Raw genomic sequence first — 22,653 nt, 5'->3', positions numbered from 1 at the left:
AATTGAATTCCAAATCATAATTTTTGAAGGTCCAACAATATTATCCTCCATTCGCTTCACTTTTTATATATCCAACCAAAGCAGAGTATAAAACTATAAAACTCTAATTGCTGGTTAAAACTTATCCAAAATTTGTGTGTGAAATAACTGAAATATCAAAGCGATTCTTAGTTGATTACTGGGACATAAATGGCAATTATCAAGTCAAAGAACTCTTGCTTCAAAGTATTTTCATATAACCAAGAATTCGATAGAACAATTTCATCAATTCAACATTATCTACATGCTAAAAGAACAATTCTTTTTATAGTGGGTGAAAAATTCGTGAACACGTCAAACAGAATTCTTTTTATAGTTTTATATCATATCTCCGAATCCATGATTTGCTAAAAGCTACAATTATTACCGTTATGCAGGTGCATAAATAAAGGAATAATTCTGCAAAACGAACCAAATCCATCTCATCACAACACTGTTACACATAGATACATATATACAAATTTAGTGACTTCAAGATGTGTATTATTTACAAATGAGCCAATTCTATTCCGAGGCATCCGAACAATTCAACCAGGCACAAAATAATCCATTTTCTCCACCGGAAGATTCAAAACAGATGTCTCCGCCTGTACAAAAGGGGGAGAAATTAAGGAGTACTAAGATTTCAGAAAGAGGTGTGATTAGAGACGTAATGTGAAACGATAAGACAAATAATCTCTTCCGATAATTAATTGTTGGCTTTTCTTGTATTATTACCTATGTTAAAGTGTCAACATGCTCCTCCATAAACAAGAGAGAAAAGTAATTTTGAAAAATGAGAAACAAACATGAGTAATATTAATGTCATCCAATGCCACCTACATATATGCTAGTAGCTAATGGATGATCTTTTTCAACAACGTTAAGCTACGAACCTTCCATTATAGAAAGTTCTTTCTCAATTGACTAAATTACAAAATGAATGAACTTTGAACTTTATCGCTTTATTAAAATTATAGCATAATCTAACCTATAATTTAGGGGATTTGATTACTTTACAACGTTTGAGACAATATTAGACATAACAAAAACCAAGATGTAATTCTCATTGAATCCAGGGCATCATTAAAATGTTTATTACTCAATTTAGCAGCTGAAGGCTTATAATTAAAAAAGGATCATATGACAAAAATGTACCTCTTCAAATGGAACAAAGACAAAGGGAGTCATGCCCCTCTTATGTGAGACAGCTGGTACATCTGGGTTGTGTGTTTCATCATCCTGCCATCCTTCAACAACTCCAAGAATGTCCTCCTCAGGTACACTTGCCTCACTACTGTTTACACCACTAGTGACAAGTGACATCAAATCCATCCGATTGTTAGCCCCTGTTGTAGTTCCCCTTATCCTATACCACACGCAGATCAACAGAAGCATATTGCAAAAGGAAAGTCCATTTCATACTGTCAGTAAATATTAATTTAAAAAAAAATAAGAATAAAGAAATTAGCATAATTTCTCTTCTCTTTATCAAAATCCAAGCTAATTTTACATGATACAAAACTTCTTTTCTGTTTCTATATTCTACTTTTCAGTATAGAACTGTTAAAACCAATGATCTTCAGTAACTTTCAAGAGCCTAGCGGACATTTCAAAGTGATGTAACACAAAGACCAATTTTAATTATATTTTGCATTGATGATTTTATTCTAATTCTCATACGGTTATATAGGATGTTATCTTACATCCGAAAGAACTCGCCTATTGTAGAAGTATGAAGGCACTTGTACCATTTTATAACTTTTTCTCCAAAATTTAACAAATTTAATTACTAAATCGTGATATTAATCATACCAAATTTTAGATAAATATTCACCGGTAAGGCAATTTCATAGTTAACATTGAATTTAATTTAAAAAATATATTATATGCTAAAATATATTCCCAAGATGAATTAGAAGGTAGCTTTTACGTAGTATGGAACTTTGCAAACATAATGTACTTAATGGGAACATTTAATCTCCTGGGAGACTAATGAAATTCATCGTCCATTAAAAATTATGTGGTATCATTCTAGGAGTAAGTAGATCCCCACTCACTTTATGTTATATTATCTCTTCTATTTTATTTATAGTGATAAAACACATTCATTTTTGCTTCTATGTGATCCATGTAGCCATCCTCACCTAGTGAGATAAGATTTTAAAAACTTTTAACTCAACCCCGTAACATCGACTTCTAAAATGAGAACTATCCAAATTTTTATAAGCTTTATTTAAATGATGTGAAATTGAACCACCACTCTTGAGGCAATGAGAACTTTCCAAGTTTTATAAATTCTATTTAAATCATATCTCTATTTGATGTGAAATTGAACCATGACTCTCGAGACTACAATTAGCACAACCCTAGAAAGGCCGCAACTAAGACGGGCTAATTAAAGTGGTCTACCAACAGCTTGGAGTGCGACAAATACATTAAGGTGGCCCAAGAATGGACTTGGACTAGGTTCTAATACCATTGTGAAGGGGAATCTAACTTCCTTGCTAAAACAAGGTTAAATTAACTCCAATTTTGGATTATCAGCCAACATTGTAACTAATTTTGCCTGACTAGGTGTTCTCGATTGCCACTTTTCTAGTATCCCATTTTATTGTCAATTATGTGGATCAGAAGTCAGTAACAGTGACATGTGATTAGCACCTAATATGTCAGTGGAACCCTGTTAAATTTACTTAAGACGCGGGTGATAAATTGAATGGTTGGGGTGTTGGGCTTACTAGAATAGAACCCATATATAAAATATCCTTTGCTCAGGTCATTTTTCTCCAATGACAACAAATTATTCCATCCCTGTTTTGGCTCCCTTCACAAGCATCAACAACGATGCCTCCTTATTCTATGATCCATGTTGAAAAGGATATACTGCTTTCTAGATTTATTTTTTATCTGGCATGGAGAAGGGAGGGAGTTGTTTTGAGGCATCCATTGGACCAGTGAACTCCAAACAACCTTTAATAACTTATTATACTGAAAAAATTTCTCTAAATTCAACACCTCATCCTCCACCAGTTGAAGATAATTTTGACGAATATTTGATCTATTTTCTAAAATAACAAAAGTATAAATGGCCCATCAAATCCCAATCTAAAAAGATAGAGAACAGGAAAAGATTTAATTTCTCGTTCTTGATGTTAGCTTTACTGTTCAACTAGACATGTATGCTAATCAGGCAAACCCATCAAATACCTTAAGCGTATCCTCAAAACAGTAGGTCGCATGCCTGGATATAAGACTGCAGCTTCAACCTGCCGTGATAATATCAATCGTCAATGCCTCAAAATCCATAAAAAGAAATATAAATACTAATTTATGCAATAAATGTCCAAGAAGAGAATGTCCACTCAGATCTTTAAATAATTAAGATTAAAAGGAGGCAGAAGTATCAGGAAAAAATCAACTACATAATTTGACAAACATAAGAACATAACCTTGTCATCTGACAATGTGTAGTGACCACCAAAAACACAGTCTGCTTTAGATGATCGAAAATTCATACACTTCACCACATCCTTGATCTTCAGTGATGAATTCTACATAAAACAAAAATAACTTCTCATACAATCAGATAGAAGAAAGTATACACATTAAATGGATTCAGACATTACTGAATTATAACCTTGTAAAGGAATCGCCCAGATGGAAAAAATCTCATGTACCGGAAATAGCAGACCTGCAGAACATAGAGAAAGTTTACTTACAAAAAATAAATAGGTAAATAATGAAAGCTAAACAAGAATTATGCACAACTTGCTTTAACAGTGTCTTTCACTGAAACTTGAGGACCAATATAAATAGAACTCACATTCCTATACACTTATAAATGGTTCAGGGAATCATCCTAGATGCACTGCTTAACAATTATTTTTTAAAATTTTACAAGAGAAAAAAAGAGGCATCATGTAGTATCCTGTATATCCAGACCAAGCAACCACCAATGCATAAAATAAATGCGTAGAACACACCTACCGGGGGAAGGTAATCAAATTTTACATTAAAACCCTCCAGTGCTGAGAGTACTAAAAAGGCAATACAAACTTCAAAAGCATTCCATCATACCAAGGATAATACAATACACTCACCAGTCTTCTCCAACAATTATAACGGTTTATAAGGAGAAATATCCTATTCAAATACTATAGCGCTAAATGGTTACAGTACCAAGAAGACTAAAAATAATACCCAAAGGTGCATCCCTACACTCAGGTTTTTCACACTCTCAAGAGGATCTGACTGAAACATTTAAGGTTACAACAATAAGTTTCATTAATGGGGATTATCATATGTCAATCACAAATAGAAACTGAATTAGAACAATGATTCACTTGCTGCTTGAATTTGTATGACCGAGACAAATATCATTCTTAAAGTTTTAATTGTCGAGGGACAACAAGAGGTGCTAGCAGCTATCATCTAATTTTTGAGGTTACCCGGACAGGACATCAAAAGGTATGCGTATGATTTGCAGGCTTATAGACTTACAGTTTCATTCAAGCATATTGTGTTAAAAATCTTACAGAACAAGGTTCCTCACATGAAAATGCTAGGATTCCGTATTGTTTAGCCTTTATAAATTCACATACAATTTTACGGTTTCAAGTAACAAGTGTTTCTAACTCTTAAAAACAGTGGACATTATAAACTGATGATGCCAGATTTCTTAAGTGAGGAACACTAAGGGCTGTTTGGTTTAGTTTGGTTTCTGTCTTTATTTTCAGCTGATAAGTTTTCATTTAAAATGGCAAAATTGTCATCTTGTATTCCTTTTCTTTCTTGTCTTCAAGTTTTAGAGAAAGAACTCGAGTTATTCATGAAAATGTATGAGCTGAGAATGAAAACGGAAAATAAAGCAAATACCTTCTGATACTTCCAAAGTAATAGTCTACTACACACATCTTATTCCCCAAAATAAGATATTGAAAAATAGTTGACGAAAACCCAGTTAATAAAATGCTACTTAATGACATTAGCAAATATTAAAAAAAGCAAAAAAAAATGTCTATTGACTAGCAATACAAGAAGATATTGATGCATACCACGTGTACGGGATTAGTGATTTTCCACTCAGCAACCCCAGCTCGAATATAGGTATTTCTACTCACATAAAGACCTGAGTCATGGAAGCATAGTAAGACAAACGGACCTAACTAAAAATGCAACATAAAAGGAAGAGGAAAATAGTGTGCATTTCATTATAGATTGGATTTAAATTAAGTTCATTTTCTTATTTTTCTTCTTCTCTTTTTACCTTTGGTTGTGGAGGAGGGGAGGGTAATAAATGTGAATGCTAAGATGTCCCACATTCGCTAGCAATATGTCAGAATAGTTCTCATATGGTTAGAGCAATCCTCTACCTTGAGTTAGCTTTTGGGGTTCCAGTTCATTTACAATAAAAAAAAACCATAGTCTATCAACTCTAAATGTTGGGATACTTGCAAAATTTAGTCGTGTGAACTTCAAGCTCCAAACCTCCAGTATCAGGCAAGGAGGGAGAGTTAAGATGTAAAACATTGATTAGAGAAAAGAAATATGGCCAAAATACTCCTAATAGGGCTAGGACAATCCTTCCTTTTTAAAATAGGTAGGGCTGAGTTAGGCCCAGTCCATTTCTAATAATGAGAATTCCCAAGCATATTTTCAGATCAGAATAAAAAAAATTAACCATCACACACCATTGTCAATAAGTATGAGGAGCAGAAAATAAAGTTATGCAATAAAAGACAGTTGTTCTTACCATCAGTCCGCAACCTTGGTCGTAACAGCCACATTTTCCGCCAAGAGCCATAATATTTTGACTGAAGTATCTTGTAGTTTTCCACAATCCCAGATAGCTTCGTAAAAGGGACTCTATAATCAGAAATGTGATTTTTAAGCAGTAGGAATTCTATATTCAAAACCTTCTTCTGAGTTTACCTGCCAAGCCTTCAAGCATGCATTGCGCCAAAATACAGGATTACGAATTGTGTACTTCCATTTTCGACATACACAAGATGCCTTCCCCAAGTCATATGGAGTCATTCGAGTAAAGACCTATAAAATGTATTCAGTAAATCTCTCGGTTTTTCTTGTATACAAAGATAGACTTTTTAGAATATGAATTTCCGGGCATATAAAAAAATTGGAGAAAATGACAAAGAGTTTTTATAAAGGTTTCAAACAACTGAAAGAATTAGGCCACGGATATTCTGGTTCTTATTTTAAGAACATTTCCTGAGCTCAAAGCTTACCATCGACAAGGCAAAATCTACTATCAAGTTTTCAAAAGAGGTATTTGGGCGACTGAGTGTGTGTAGGTGTGAGAGAGAAAGAGAGAGAGAGAGAGAGAGAGCAAAAACTGAGTTCGTAAACATGACCAAACTGTCCCAGATCAAACACTTAGACTACACACGACTGATCTGAAGTAGTAGCACACAGCAGATAGTAACTACTCATATTGCCACTTTCACATAATGTACTTCCACCATCAAGAACCACCATTAAATCAATGATAAAAAATATAAGTTGATGCGTGAAATACTTCAAAAAGCAGCTCATCAGGCAAGGAGCGATGTATAAGTGCTGGATCCACGTAAGGCCTCCTACTTGCACTCCCAAATGGCGCAACAGGTCTAACATTAACTCCATAAAGATCTGAAACAAAATGCATAACAACAAAAAGAAGTGAATTACACCACCCAGTTATACAGAACAACTGATTCAACCCTACAATAGAAATTTTGGAATAAGAGGAAGACAAAAAAGAAACCAAGTAACCATTGTAGCAGCGTGGAACATACCAAGCCATGGCCTCCTCGTAATAAAATAGTCAACGGTCTTCAACCTCAAAACCGACTCGAGTTCAGAGGAAACCGCCAAAGCAAAATCTGTAGAAGAAGGAAAATACAAACAAACACTCGAGTTTGATCACTCGTTCATAAAACAAAACAATCTCATCACACCAAATGAACTTAATTATTCAGCTGAATCGCCAATCTTTAATTCTCACTTGACCAAAATTTCAAAAACACAACCAAAATTAAGAAAATACATGACAACAATGGGTATTAAAAAATGATAAATAAGAATAATTAATTGTGTGGGGAGAGAAAATCCAAGTTTACCAGAACCAGAAGCCATGGATGAATGTAGCAGGAGGTTCCTTCTCGAATTTCTCAGACAAATTGAGAAGAAAGACGAAGGACGGGAATGGGTTGGGTAACAATTGCAGAACAGAAGAACACATCGAAACGATGTCGTATCGACGTAGGCCAGGTACGAAGTGTACGCGCCCCTAATTTATGGCGGGTCCCTTTATACTGAAGCCTGAAACTGACACGTGACATCCCATTCTATGGTTGTAGTAATTTTAACAAATATTACGTATTCACTAAATGCGTCTAGATACATTGCTCAAGTTCCATAACCCTATAACCCTTCTTTGGCGTACGGATACGTATATCGGTGTCGATATTCGTATGATAATTATAGGACATTTATTGGTGAAGTGTTTAACTAAAAGTTATTTATTAAATTTTTGAAAATTTTGTATGATTTTAACACAATTTTAAAAAAGATAAATACAATAATTTTTTAAAAATTTAAATTTATTGTATAAATTTTTAGTGTGATTATAAAAATAAGAAACAAATTCTTTTGAACAAGTTATGAAAAAAAAATCTTCCTTCTCTTAAAAATCTGAAACATACTTGTGAACACAAATATTTATTATTAATTTATATAATTCATAATTATATAATATATAGATCCGTGTTCTACATTTTAGAGATTACACGTATCTTCGTGTCCATGTCCGTGTCAGTGTCCGTATCTGTGTTACATAGCTCAAGTTTAAAAAAAAAATTATCACATTTCTTGTAAGTTATTATTTAAATCTTTTTATATATATATTTTTTAAATGCTCAATTTTTAAAACCTTACTTATATGAAATTTTAAAAAAATGTATCTTATTCAGGGATTTAATTAGAACATACTTACCGTCATTTCATCATTAATTATTTTGAAATTTCTCTAAATATGTTGAACTTTTAAAAAACCTATTTATATCAAATTTTAGAATGCCATAAAAATCAAATTTTAAAATATATGTTATCTTAAATTTTAATTAAAATCATTGCCCATTTTATTAATTTATACAATTTAAAATATTGACTTTTTAAATAGTTATTTTGAAGACTATATTTAATTTTTTCATAAAAAAATTTCCAATAACAAATATCAAAATTAATATTTTTATTGAAAAATACCAGCCGCGTAAATTTTTACCATATTGTTAAAATAGTTTAGTTTATGTGTGTAAAAACAATTCACTACAGTAAAAAAATGCGCTACATTTAATTTTTTAAATAAAAAATAGAATATTTTTTTGACCATTTTTATAAGATCATTTACACTATACCTGTGCATTGAGAAATCCTGTTAGATTACAAACTTATTGTGCAGAATTTACTTATCTTTTTAAAAGTTCATAATAAGCAAAATATATATAATGTATTTCAGGAAAATTCTTCTTACACCCAATATAATTTTAAATTTCCGAAAATACCCTTTATTTCAAAAATAAAAATTCAGAACTGAAAATAATATATTATGAAAAAATAGATCCGAAAGATTTTTTTTTTCCGAAATAAAAATCTGAAAAAAAAAATCAAAAGCTCTTTCCGGGAGAACTTTCGTCTTTTCCACAGAAATTGGGTGCAATGTGATATGGTGCAGAAAGCAATTGCCAGTATTTGAATCCACAAAGATTGAAATTGTAAGTGGGTCTTGTGTCCCGTGTGGAATATGGTTAGCTATGGGCTGCTGGCTACTTCTTCCTGTACCTCCATATGCTTTTCCAGCACCCTCTTAATTTGTATAATTTTAGAAATACCCTTATGTAAATAAGTTAAATGTTTGAAGGAGGAGCGAATTTGTATGTATTCTTGCGGCATTCATTGAAAGGGTAGAATAGTTTTTGCATTGAAGAATCAACTTATAATTGGATCTAGAAAAATGCTTTGAATTAGGTAATTTGTAAGGCAAAGGTATATTTGGATTATATAGAAATATGTTTTAGATTAGATAAACCGGAAACTAATATTAAATTTGGAAATAATTTTTTAAAATATATTCTAGATTATATAAATTAAAAATGAATAATATATTCAAAAGTAGTTTTCAGTTTATATAGTTTGAAAATATATTTTTGAAAAATTACTTTTGTATTATTTAAATCTGGTGATCAATTTGGGATAATAAAATGACTTCTTTAAATATGCATAATCTGAAATAGGGTTATGATATTTTGAAGTTTCACCCTATAACCACAATAACTATTAATATTTTTTTTTAAAAAATTAAAGAAAAAACTTATTTAATAAAAATACAATTCAATTTTTTTAAAATTTAAAAAATTATAAATTTCTATAAATAATTAAAATATTAATATTTATTGAATTGTAGGGTAGAACACGGTTGTCAAATAAACATTTTGTGTGAAATATTTATAAACTATGAAAAACGAAATGATAAAAGACACAGTTATAAATCGATGAACGAGAACAATAAAATATAACTCAAAAAAATAATACATTCCACTACATAACTATAAAAAAAATACTGCAAAATCCTCCCCAAATACATAAAGAACCACCTTGAAAACCTTCAACAATGTCAAATGAGTGTTTGGGTGCTTGGGGCTGAGAGGCTTAGCAAAATAAAAAGAAGGAAAAAGGTGAGAAAGTCTTTGGAATTTTGTTGTTTTATTTTTTTACTAAAGGGCAAAATCGTATTTTCATATTTATTATCGGAGACAGTACATGTGGAGGTACAGGAAGAAGGATCCTGGGCTGCTTGAGCCCTACTTTGTTATTCTTTTTGGGCTTGGGCCTTTGAACATATTTTGGACTGCTTCTTCCTACATCTTTACATGTTTTTCTCTCACCTCCGTAAATTTTTGTATTTCAAAAATATTTTTTTATAATATTTTAGATTACGTAATCAGAAAGTTTTTTTTCAAAGTTGTAATTAGCTTATGAATTATGTAATCCATAAGTCTTTTTTTAAATACGTGATTAGTTTTTGAATTATATAATTCATAAGTTTTTTCTAATATGAGACAGTTTTTTTTAATATGAGACATGAGATTAGCTTATGTAATATGAAAGCTTTTTTTCATATGCATGGTTTCATTTTCAAATTACATAATTCAATTTTTTTTAATTATATAATCTGAAATACCATTTTTTTAAAAGTATATTTCGAATTATATAATTCAAAAACTATTTTCCATAACACCATTAAAAATATATTTAAGATTACATAATTTATAAGCTATTTTCGAAGTCAATATTAATATATACATATATATAATTTTTTAAAATTTTATAAATCTACAAGGTGGAAAAAAAAGATAAAAAGATATATTTTTTTTTGTTATTGGGTGGGAGGGACACAAAAATATATGAAAATGCCGGAACAAACTATCCATCTTTTAACCATTCAGGCATAGACTAAAAAATGGAGCCCAAACATAAGAATAGATACAAAAGATAAGTGCCCAACAAAAATATATAAATGTAGGTGTGAGGTTGATGATGCAATAGTTACATATGGTAAAATATAAATTTATTTAAAACAATATTCACTATTTATAAATAGTTTTAGAATCGAAATTTGAGAAAGAAATTAATTATGGTTATCAAATGCTCAAAACTCACTTTTGCCCGTGCAATGTCAAATTCAAGTTTTTTTCTCTTTTTCTAAAGTTCTTGACCATTGAATTAAGAATGAATGATAAGTTATTTATACATATTATCCACATTTGGTTAAAGCATTTTTTCTTGAAAGAATCATGAATTATATAACACTATTAATACATCTAAAATGTAGAAAAACTATTTTCATAAAATAAAACTAAAATTAAAATAAAGAATATTATTTTTTATATTATTATTATTTATGGATTTATTTTGATTTTTTTTTTTAATTACTGTCATTATTCTATAATTTTTTTTTTAATATTATAATATTATTAGTATTTTTATGTTTATTATTATTTTAAAATATTTTTTTAAATAATATATTTATAAATGATTAAATTATCTTTAGTATTATAAATAATTAAATAATTAATTTTAAATTTAATTTTATTAATATATATATTTATATTAATTTTTCTCATTATAATTAATATTATTATTTATTTTTATTTTATAAATAATGATATTATTATTATAATTTTATTACTATTAACTATTTTTATTTATTTATTTTATTAAATAAATTTATTTATGTTATTATTATTTATTTAATGTTTATTATTATTATTTATTTTATTTTTAATATTATTTAGTACTATATTATATTATTTTATATTATATTATATAATCAAACCTATCCATTATTTGTTTAAGTTATGATTATATGTGTTATATAAACTTTGAAATTCATCTTTTTTTTTTACACTTTTACCTATTTACCTGCAAACCGACTCCGGTAATCACGTATGCATAGTAAGAAATTTCTACCATGCACATTACAAAAAGAAATGACATGAATAGTGAAAAAAAAATGTAGTTTTGTCTTTCTTGAAGATGCATGCAATTCTAATTATCTTCTCTCATAATATCGAGACACCCTTTAGTGTTGTATCATTCAGATACCAAACATATTTAAAGCAGAAATTCGGTCATCATTTAAATGATGGCAATTGCTTCCTGCACCATATCACAGCACCCGATTTCAGCCATATCACAGCACCCGATTTCAGCAGAAAAGACGAAACTGTCTTAAAAAAATTTCAAAATGTGTTTTGGATTTTTTTTTCTGGAACGAAATTTTATATTATGAATTTTTTTTTATTCAGAATGGATTTTTCATTTTTGTTTCTAGATTTTCATTTCTGAAACACAATAATCTCTTTTCAAGATTTTTTTTTCGAAATGTATTATTTTCAATTTCAGATTTTTTTTCCAAAATAGAATTTTAATTTTTTGTTTCCGGATTTTTATTTCCAAAACTCAATAACCACTTCCAGATTTATTTTTCTGGAATATATTATTTTCAATTCCGAATTTTTATTTCAAAAATTAAGGATATTTTTGGAAATTAAAAAAATATGTTGAGTGCAAGTTAAAAATGATTGGGTGTGAGAAGCATTTGCCTTAAATGATTCATGATTCAAGGTTATAAATAAATTCTCTATAATAAAGTAAAATATATTTTTAATCAATTTATTATATATTTTTCACTTAATACTTACTTAATTGTTGAATCATCTTTTAAACATCAAATCCGATCGAATGTCAAAAAACTAAAAAAATAAACTTTGAAATTTAAAAGAATAAAATATTGAAGAAAAAAAAAACAATCAACACCTCAACAATTTTGCAATCCATTTCAAATACTATATACAGTATCAATTTATATAAGTAAAAATGTGTTTTTGCCAATGTCCGCTTTCTTATTTTTTCATAAAAAAGAGTGATCCATACATAAATTTCCAAAAAATCAGTCCACCTAACTTATATATATATATTAGTGAACTATTTTTTTATTAGAAAATATTAAATTGTATATTGAAAGAGGTTAGTTTACACAGTAAAAAATGATGTGAGTTTATAATTATGATATATGTATTCTCAGTGCAATCCATATTTCAATTAAAAAATATTTAGCTTTTTATCTATAATATACCAAAAAACATTCATTCTTTTAATTATAATATAGTGCAGATTATTTTTTCTCATTTTAAGTTTTCTTTGTTTTAGGTTTGTGAACAAATAACACTCTCTAGAGTTTGTATATCTTACTTTGGAACAGTAAACAGGCAGCAAATATGTCTCAAATATCATCAGATGGTTGGAAGGTTTGTGTGTCCATAGTATCTTGTGGTTGGTGTGGTTTTCTTTTGTAGACACTAAGACAGAAAAAACAATGATTGTGTAGTGATAAGGGAATAAACTGTCATATTGTCGGTGGAAAGCTTCATTATGTAGAAGTTTGACACAAGCAATGTTATTATTGAGTGTTCAGATGGGACAACATAAGTTACACCTAAATGGAAATATGAGTTAGCAACAACTACACAAATCAACTTTGACCAACAGTTTTTATACCAAACTATTTTATCCTAGCTAACTCTTTTTATGTATACATATATAGAAAGTGTAAAAGGTCACTCAAATACTTTTTTGACATTTTATATTCTTTTATACTTTACAACTTCCATAAGTCTTACTATTTCTAGAACATGTTAGTACTTCTCTCATATCCTAACCCTTTTCAGACATTTAACAAACAATAACAACATTGTATTATACATTAAACCACATTTGTACACCCTCAACATATATAATAGAAGTTTTTATGTTTTATTTTATTAATTAAGATGTAATATCTTTAATTAAATAATGGACGAATTATGAAAAGGTGAAAATAAACAGAACACTTATTGGAGATCAATTATATCACTAGGAGGAAAATGAATAAAATTGAAATAAATGGTATTAAAAACTAAATTGTTTAAAAATCATTTAAATTATTATTTAATTTAATAAAATTGTTTGAAATTAATTTTAAAATTCAATTAAGTTGCATTTCTCTCTCTAAGTTGAAGTAAACTGACTATGATGCTAGGCATTAAGATCAAAGTCATCCTTCTTCCTAGGACATCTCTTGTCACTGTTCAACTCCAAGATCTCTCTGAAAAAAAAGAGAGGTGGGCACTGGAAAAAGACATTCAACGTCTAATTAATCCCATTACTAAAGAAAACCAAGAAGATATAAACAAAATTTAAAAATTATATGAATATGGTAACACTGGAAAGTTTTTCATTTTTTTTTATAAAACTTTTTTAATATGATAACCGATGATATGGTAACAAATTATTGTTGTTAGTTAAGATTTCAAGTTACATAATGATATTTAATATAAAATTTTTTATAAAAGAAATAAAAAATAAAAAGTAAAAAATTTAAAAATATTTTTTAAAATTCATTATATTTTTTATGATTTATTATTTATTTTTGAAAAATTAAAATTTAGTACTAAAATCCTTTCAGAATTAGAGATAAATAAAAGATGATGGTTTCTACTACAAACTCCACTTCCTCTTTCTTGTATGTCCAGTTGTTAAAGAAGTTACAATGATGGGTTGGAGATATTTAAAAAATGATATTAGAATTCTATTAATGGATGTTATATTTTTTATATAAGCGATACTTCTATTTTAACACTTCATTACATGTTGTCTTAATTTATATTATTATTTAGACTATATTAAAGCAAAAACATCTCTTTTCCATATAGATTTTATAATTAATACTTCTAATAAACAATTACATCGACATGTCCTTCCATATATATAATTTTCAAATCAATATATGGAATATTTATTTATACTCATTCATAATAAATTTAGAATCATAGGAGTAAATTAAACATGTGGATGGAAAAATTGTACTTTTGTTTAGCACAATAAAATTTGTTGAGTAGATTTAATTTGTAATTTATCTTCATTACTTTTGGATTGAAATCTATGGAATTAGCAAATTTAATTGAATCCTTGAGTGTATATGTGAAATGTAAAATGTGTATGGATATATAAATATGAGCATGATTATATATATATATATAATTTTATTATTTTATTTTATTTTTATTTTGGAGATTCAAAGTATGATTTTGAATGGTGATATATTTTGGTTTAATGTTAAAATCTATATTTTGAAAGTAATTTATTCTAACAATGAATTGGGAGAATTGATATGTACATGTTTTATTTGTGATTTTTTTTCGTGTTTCTAAGTTGATATCTCTTAAGTTGCGGACTACCATTCGAGTGATACTTAAGAGGTGAGTTATGAATAAATGCATTACTCATCATTGCTTAAATGTTAGCTTGAGTGTCTAAGTGATGGCTTGAAACTTAAGCGAGAAAGAGATCAAACAACTCTCACTACTAGGGAATAAATAACACTCAAGCATAATGAATTGACAATGTGCATTAGGTTTTGGAATGAGTAAAACCATATTGTGACATGTTGATGTTTAACTAATAATGTGTTCACTCAAATGTTGGTGAAATAGTGTAAAGAATGTTTTTGAAACATGTTGGATGACACAACATGATGAATCTGTGAGTAGCCTAACACCGACTAACCAACCCTAGCCTCATAAAAGGATTATCGGGAGCATGACATAGAACAAACCCTAACACGCTAGAGTCCTCTCTTTAGGCACATCCACTCACACTTAACACATTAATCACATGTGTAGAGTTTGACTCCCTTCTTATATCCATCTTTTTACGCATCATATTAGGAACCCATAAGGAATAATTTGAATTTCAAATGTCCCTTGAGAGTAAAGTTATTATACTTGATTTGTGAGAGAAGAATTCTCTACTTGTGAGTCTTATCTTGAGTTCTAAATTTAAGTAGTGGCTCCTTTTTCACTCATATTGGTGTGAACTCTAAGTGTTGTGACTTCTTTTGTTGCTTCCACTCCATAAGCTCTTTCTACTCATCTTTTTCTTTTATTCCATTCATTATATCTTGATCTTTATACTCTTCTATGGTTTTCTTTCTTTTTCGCCAATGATATGTCTACTATTGTGTGTTTCTTTTTCCTTTACACTCTTTGAAGAGCGCTTTCACACTTATATAACTCTCCTCGGGTTAAATTTGTGTCCAATGATAATATATACTAAGTTTCACCATATTTCTAATTTAAATAACTAAACAAGATAAACTCTAAATAGAAGTGTGTGCTTTAATCTCTCCTCGACAACTGAACTTGTATCACAATAAGTGCATTACTTAAATGTTAATATGACACTTAAGTGATGGTTGCTCAAGCAATGAAAGAGTATTTGAGTAAGGATGAGACAAGATTATTATTTTTTCCCTCTAAAGTTGTATTACTTAAGTGGTATGAAGTTGCATAAGTCTTTCTTAGTTTAAGGAAGTAAGATCGCTCAAGGGATGCCTATATTGATGGTGAGATGATTTATATATATAAGATTGATTTGTAATATGCATGTTTGGATATATTTATTAATGGTGACGATGAAATAAGTGTATTGATATAATATGCATTGAGTTGTTTATTGTATGTGATATTTATATGATATGTTGCCTTCATTGGTATGACCCTCTATGTGTGTGTTGCCACTTATGGTTATAAAATTCAATTTATAGGTGAGTGTTGAGGATACATGAGATGGTATTATGACACAAAGATTGTAGTATTAATCATGAAATTTATTAATTAAATGAGATATTATATGTTTTAATAATAATCTAATCACATATATATATATAAGACTTTAAAATGTGAAATATGTTATTATTATATGAATTTAAATATTTGTATATTCTTAGTTGAAAATGATCCAATTATAATTCATTATTAATTTCTTATGTTAAGAAACTCACGTGATTAATATATGTATATGATTTTTTTAAAAATTAATTTATCCTATATGATGTCTTATAATCATACTTTATACTAGAAACTGGGAAGATTATTTATAATTTTCCTAATTGTTTGATAATGTACTTATAATTTAAGTTTTGGAAATATTAAGTTACAACTAATATGTATACTTAATTTTAGTAGAAGTTACATTTCATATGACGAAATGGATTAGTCTTCTTTTTTTTTCATCTTGAATATTATTTCTATCATTCACTTTCTCATGCGTTTGGCCTTTGTTAATTGAAAAAGTAGCAAAAGGAATTCATGAAAGTTGAAAGATTCTCCTCCCATACATATAAAATATGAAACTAGTTATGATAGTGAGATTCAGAAGAAAAAAAAGAGTTTATCAATTAATTGAAGAACATAATAGTGATAAAAAAAAAAACTCAGCACAATTTAATTTTAACTGGGTCCACCATTTATAATGACCCTAAAAAAACATGATACGGAAAGGGCCATATATCTGTGAATATTTATTTAAATTTTTAAAAAATAATAAATAATTTATTTATTTGATCGCTTAATTATCAAACTAAATTATTTCTATCTTTTACACGATTATATTAATCGAGTCATTTAATTCATAAACTAATTTTAAATACTAAAAAATACTTCAATCTTATAATTTCATACAAAAGTCCATAAATTAAAATAATTTAATCCTATAACTCTAAAAAAATTAAGAAAATCCGACATTACAATAACATGTCCAAACAAAAATCAATAAATTATAATAGTTAAATTTCTGTACAAGAATATTTACATTCCTCTTTAAATGTAGGATGTATTTACTTATGTTGTCCTTAAATACTCAATTAAATAGTATTTATTTCCTATCCATTATAAATGCTATCATCACCATCAATATTTTGTTCATCAATCGTGATCGTGTAGGTGAGTGATGACCTTTCACACAGAATGACATGAAAGCAACATAACATATCGATAAATGAAAACCTTGCATAACATATAATTTTCTCAAAAAGCCGAAAAGGAAAAAGACACAATTTATTAATTAGATTATTTTTAGAGTAATGTTGTATGTTTTAATATATTCTCTTATAAATTTTATTTAGTATTTGATAAAGAAAATATTATTTAAAAAAAGCATTTACTGTTTTTAGAAATTAAAATACTCAAATTTACCACTCTATATATTTTATAAATAAGGGGTTGCAGAAATATTTCAAATTAATACATAACATTTTACATCTTGTAATTGCTAAATTGGGTTATTATACGTTTTCTATAAGATAAAATGATCTGGAAAAAAGAATAAGAGAAATATTTTTCTTGTGAATCAAATCAGTGTGAAAAGTTAGAACTCTTGTGGATATACTTTTTATAATAAAAGATAAGTAAAAATAAATTTTAGAAGACAAATTTTGATAGGTTTTGTTAACTAATTACATAAAAATGTATTAATCAAAGAATGAGTAAATATAAATTAAACATATTTTAAGGATTGTATTAAAGATTATGATAAAATGTGCTATTCCATTTTATAATTTTTATTAATAACATAAATCACCTTAAATATTAATAATTTTTTAGACTTTACAGAGTATCTAATTTAATCAAAATAATAATTTTATTATTATTTTTAAAATTAGTTATTATTTAATAAAAATTTTAAATAAGAATTTCGATATAGTCCATTTAAATTTTTCTAATATCTATTATATTTTCAGCAACAATTACTAATAAGAGAAAATAATTATTAATAAGAGAAAATATGATAAATGATCTTATAATCTTAGAGGTGAGAGAATTTTAAAAAACATGATTAAAGTGATGGTGAGATTTTATAAATAAATAATTGAATAATTAAAAAAATATGATGATAACTATCATATTCATATCTTATCTTATATTTTAATAATTAAACAAGTCTTTATACTTTCATTCAGATTTACGTCATTTATGGACATTTATATTATAAAAATAGGAAAAAGAAGATAAATTATAATTTTTCAATTATCTAAAAGAAAAACTAGTTTACGTAGTAAAAGGATTTGCTCGACAAAAATGAATAATAGTATTTTTTTTTACAATACAATTTTATAGTTTTTTATTGTTATTAATTTGAGAAAATATTAGTTACATTACACCTTTAAAATATCAAATACAATTTTCTTAGAATTATTTTCTAATAAATTATTTAAAATTTAATATAAAAGAATATTATATTACTTACTAGATAAGAACAGAATATTGTAAGATATTGCCCATAATAAGGATGATATCTAGTTACTCATTAGATAACAGATGAGGACAGAAGTTGCAAGATTCTAAATTCTTACAACAACTCGAATAAGAGTTTATCTCTTATTTTATGTCATACGAATAACTTATGTAAAATTTCATAGATTATTGAATTCAGAAAATAAATACGTATTTAATGGAGTATCTGTTCTTTCTATCTTTTCGATTTCACTTGTTAAAAATAGATTATGAGGTCCATCTAATAAATATTTGAAAAATATTTATAAAATATTGGTCAATATAATAAATATTATGTGGTATTATTAAGAAACATAAAATATTGTGTGTAGATGCTCTTAAAAAGATGTTGTGTATGAGAAAACATGAGCAGTGGCATTAAATATATGATTCTAAATACTAACCAAACAAACAGTGTCTTCCATATTCATCTGCTTTAGCTGATGTGACGATTATGAAATAAAAAAAATAAAAAACAAACAAACAAACAAACAGAACTTATGCCCAACTACTCTTCTTTTTTTCTTCCCACGATTCAATATTTAAAAAAAAAACATCATCGATTCAGAAAAAAAGTTACTTTTATTTTCTCAAATTTGTTTAGACAAGTAAAACTATAGAAGTCAAAAGAAAATTAATTAAGATACCCAAGCTATCATCATATTTGTTGAATAATCACGTTTAATTACCTTAAATTATTAATAAATATAATAATAAATTTTAACTTTAATTCAATTTTATAAAATCAATTCATAAAATAAAGTTTATACTTATTTATATATTATAAAATAATATTATTTTTAGTATTCACTATTAAAATAAATTTTTTATATTAATTTTAGACTCGTCATAAAGAGATAGTGTAACAAACATAAAGTAAACTAAATGAAAAGACTGATAAATTTCTCTATTATAAAAAAATAAAAATTGATTGGCATGCAGTGTAGCAACGGTCATGATTGGTTTGGTTTAATTAATTAATTCAGCATTACTCCAATGTTATCCCCAAGGATATGTAAGTGCTGATGTTGATATTTGTGTTTAAAAAGTTCTAAATGAAATAACATAAAACAAAAACGAAGATAAAATAAGAAGCCACAGACCCATATTCATCCCGTTCTCTCTCCCTCTCTCTTCTCTCTCTTCAATTTCTCTCCCATATTTCATCTATTCAAAAATTTGGTTATGCCATGGTGTAACTGAGGAATCAGGATACATTTTTACCCAATCAGATTTTCAAACAGAACCTGTAAATCTTTAAGCTTATCCAGACTGTGGGGAATAAAATTCTAAAAGTTGCTTGGAAAGCAAACAATTAAGGTAAGGGAAGCTAAATTTAATTTTTAATAGCACCCTAGGATAGAAGATCTGAATGCGGAAGAGACGTGGTCCCAATATTCAATTTCTCTTGCAGGGATGTTAATTGTTTATATATTATTTAAATTTGTAAAAATATTAGATTTTGATGGTTTAATATTTAAGGTGTAGTTTTTTATGTTAATTACGCTTTTGAATATTGTGGATCATGTTTGGAATGATATTGTTTGATGAAATGGTGTGGAATTGAATTCATACATTTGGGATAATGTATGGACTAATGTTTGTTGTGTATTAAGTATTGATGTCGAGATAATGTATGGACTGATGTTTGTTGTGTATTAAGTATTGATGCCTATGTGGTAACAGAGATCTCTGAGCTTCACTGATGATCTAAGTCACATAGACTAAGATATCAGGTGGTGAGAAGCTGATGGGGGAGTTCATGCACACCGTGACATATGAGATGCACGGCTTGGGTTGTATTGAACTTACCCTGATCCTTTCTGTTGGATTCGCTGGTAATCTTTGGATCAGGTGTTAGTCTCTGGTAGGACTTACTTAATACGGGTCTTCTGGAAGACGTTGTTTGTTGAATATTCTGGATGTGTAGATCCATGTGATTGTTTTATTGTTGAGATTTGAAGAAGATTGAATAACTGAGAAATTGATCATGTAATTTTGTTTTCTAGTTTGATTTAATTGTGTATATTATAAAATTCTATTTTCACTAGCTTACCCTTGCTTTTCTTATTGTGTTTGAATTGCTATGACTGTACTATGTACACGAGCAGATGATCTTACAGGTGTCAAAGGGTCTAAAGAACTTTAGGGTGCTGATTTTGAAACTTATATTATAAATATTTGTATTTCTATATGTCCTAATCATGTATTAGGAACGTTTTGAAAAAATCTAAGCCTGTATAGAAATACGTAGAACTTGTATTGTAATAGTTAAACATTATTTTCTGGGGTGTTACATTAAATGGTATCAGAGCGGTTCATCCTTAGGATGACTTGAGGGTAGTGGGTTTATTGTGTTTCTCCTGCGTGTAGATTTTTGTTTAAGTCTAGCTTTAAGACTTAATTAAAAGTTTCTAATAGGATGTTTAACAAAGTTGTTGTTTGAAATCTTTTTTGTGTTTGAGTCAAACTGGTTGTTATAAATAAAGATGATAGTATTAAGGACGAAAAGAATCTTGATAAAGTGGTGAGGGTGCACACTCATGACTAAATCAAGATGATTTTCTATCTTAATTCTAAAATTATAGTATACTTTTTTATATATTTTGGGATGGTTATTTCTATATTATATTAAGTTGATATTGAACACAAGTTTATTTTAAGAAATAAATTTAATTAGTGTAAGTGTTTGGTTGTAAGTTTTAAAGTAGTAATTTCAGCATATAGTTTTACACCAACAATTTGTTTTAGTGTAGTATTTTTTTTTTATATATAAGGTAGGTGGTTGTTATTACCGATGAACTCAAATTCTAAGTGAGTTTGAGATGTCTGTCTTTGGAGGACCTAAATATAATCTTTTGGGATGAATTGACTTTATGCCGATCACTTTCATTTTAATTATGATGAATAGAAACATCACATCTTCAAACTGAGAGAATATGGAATGAGTAGTTGCACAACGAGTATGGAATGTGTCATGAATTAGGGCAACTTGTTTCATAATGCAACTTCAAATAGAGATAAATAATACCGGTTAAATAAGTAGTACTTTGGCATAGTGGAGTTTTATACACAGTTTTCCATAATAAGTGTTGATTCGGTCGGTCATCGGTAGTCGATGACGTCAGCAGCAGATAACCACGTGGACCACTCGCACGGTGACACGTGGATCAGGTGGCAGAGAAATCGGGGAGGAGATCACCCGGTATGGTTATCGGTGGTCAGTAACCGAGTGGCCATCGACAGATCAGTTCCAAGATAAACGGGTGACACGTGGATCAGGTGGCAGAGTAGTCATGGAGGAGATTCCCCGGTATGGAGATCGGTGGTCAGTAACCTAGTGGCCACCGACAGATCAGTTCCAAGATAAACACCCGGGGGAGAACGCGAGAAGCAATAGAGCACCAATCAGTCATCGGGCGCATGGTCATCGGGGTTTCGTGTTACACGCAGTTAAACTGGGACTGAGATTCCCAGCGAGAGCGTTACGCATGGACCTCGCATGATCATACCTCAGAGAAAGAAGAGCTCCTCGTCGGTATAGTCGTGCACGAGAGTGGCCTGAGGGAGTCAGTAAACCGGTCAGTGATTGGTTACTCTCTCAACCCATTACGTGCATGGCATCGTGAAGGGGAAATCGTGTATGCAGAGAGCAATGCTTGGTGAGTGTGCATAGTCCAGCCACACCTGGCGTTCTCCTGGGAATGTGCGATTTCACCCAGATGGAAGAAACGCGCTAAGTTACTCCGCAAGGGAATAACTTAGGCGCACAAAGAGATGCGCTAGAGCCCTTCAGGTGGTGGCACGCGAACGGTTAGATGCGAGTTGCATGCCTCCACGTGTCACTGTCTGAGAGGGGCGCGACCCAGATAAAGGTGCACTCCGTGTCGTGAAAGGTACAGACAGAAAACCCAGACACCCACGA

At 28.9% G+C, this 22,653-nt stretch overlaps 1 protein-coding gene across 1 annotated transcript; it reads right to left on the bottom strand.

Moving 5' to 3' along the window:
• Window positions 1–325: 325 nt before the first annotated feature.
• Window positions 326–7,343, bottom strand: LOC137820352 (F-box protein 7). Its single transcript, XM_068624397.1, has 11 exons — window positions 7,140–7,343; window positions 6,816–6,902; window positions 6,557–6,669; window positions 5,953–6,069; window positions 5,774–5,870; window positions 5,076–5,149; window positions 3,659–3,712; window positions 3,471–3,572; window positions 3,229–3,287; window positions 1,177–1,387; window positions 326–626 (listed from the first exon to the last, which is right to left on the bottom strand). Exons 1-11 carry the CDS (start codon window positions 7,153–7,155, stop codon window positions 567–569), a joined length of 990 nt encoding a protein of 329 aa, XP_068480498.1. The 5' UTR covers window positions 7,156–7,343; the 3' UTR covers window positions 326–566.
• Between the last annotated feature and the right edge of the window lie 15,310 nt (window positions 7,344–22,653).

The sequence above is a fragment of the Phaseolus vulgaris genome, chromosome 9 (assembly GCF_000499845.2).
Source record: "Phaseolus vulgaris cultivar G19833 chromosome 9, P. vulgaris v2.0, whole genome shotgun sequence".
NCBI classification, from domain to species: Eukaryota; Viridiplantae; Streptophyta; class Magnoliopsida; order Fabales; family Fabaceae; genus Phaseolus; species Phaseolus vulgaris.
Note: the sequence above shows the minus strand (reverse complement) of the source record. Positions and strands in the feature narration are given on the sequence as shown.

Excerpts from the sequence above, each read along its gene's own strand:
- LOC137820352 (XM_068624397.1), bottom strand. Across the intron at positions 6,070-6,556 it reads CTGATGAGCTGCTTTTTGAA|GTCTTTACTCGAATGACTCC; the intron begins GTATTTCACGCA and ends TACATTTTATAG. Across the intron at positions 5,871-5,952 it reads CATGCTTGAAGGCTTGGCAG|CTATCTGGGATTGTGGAAAA; the intron begins GTAAACTCAGAA and ends CCTTTTACGAAG.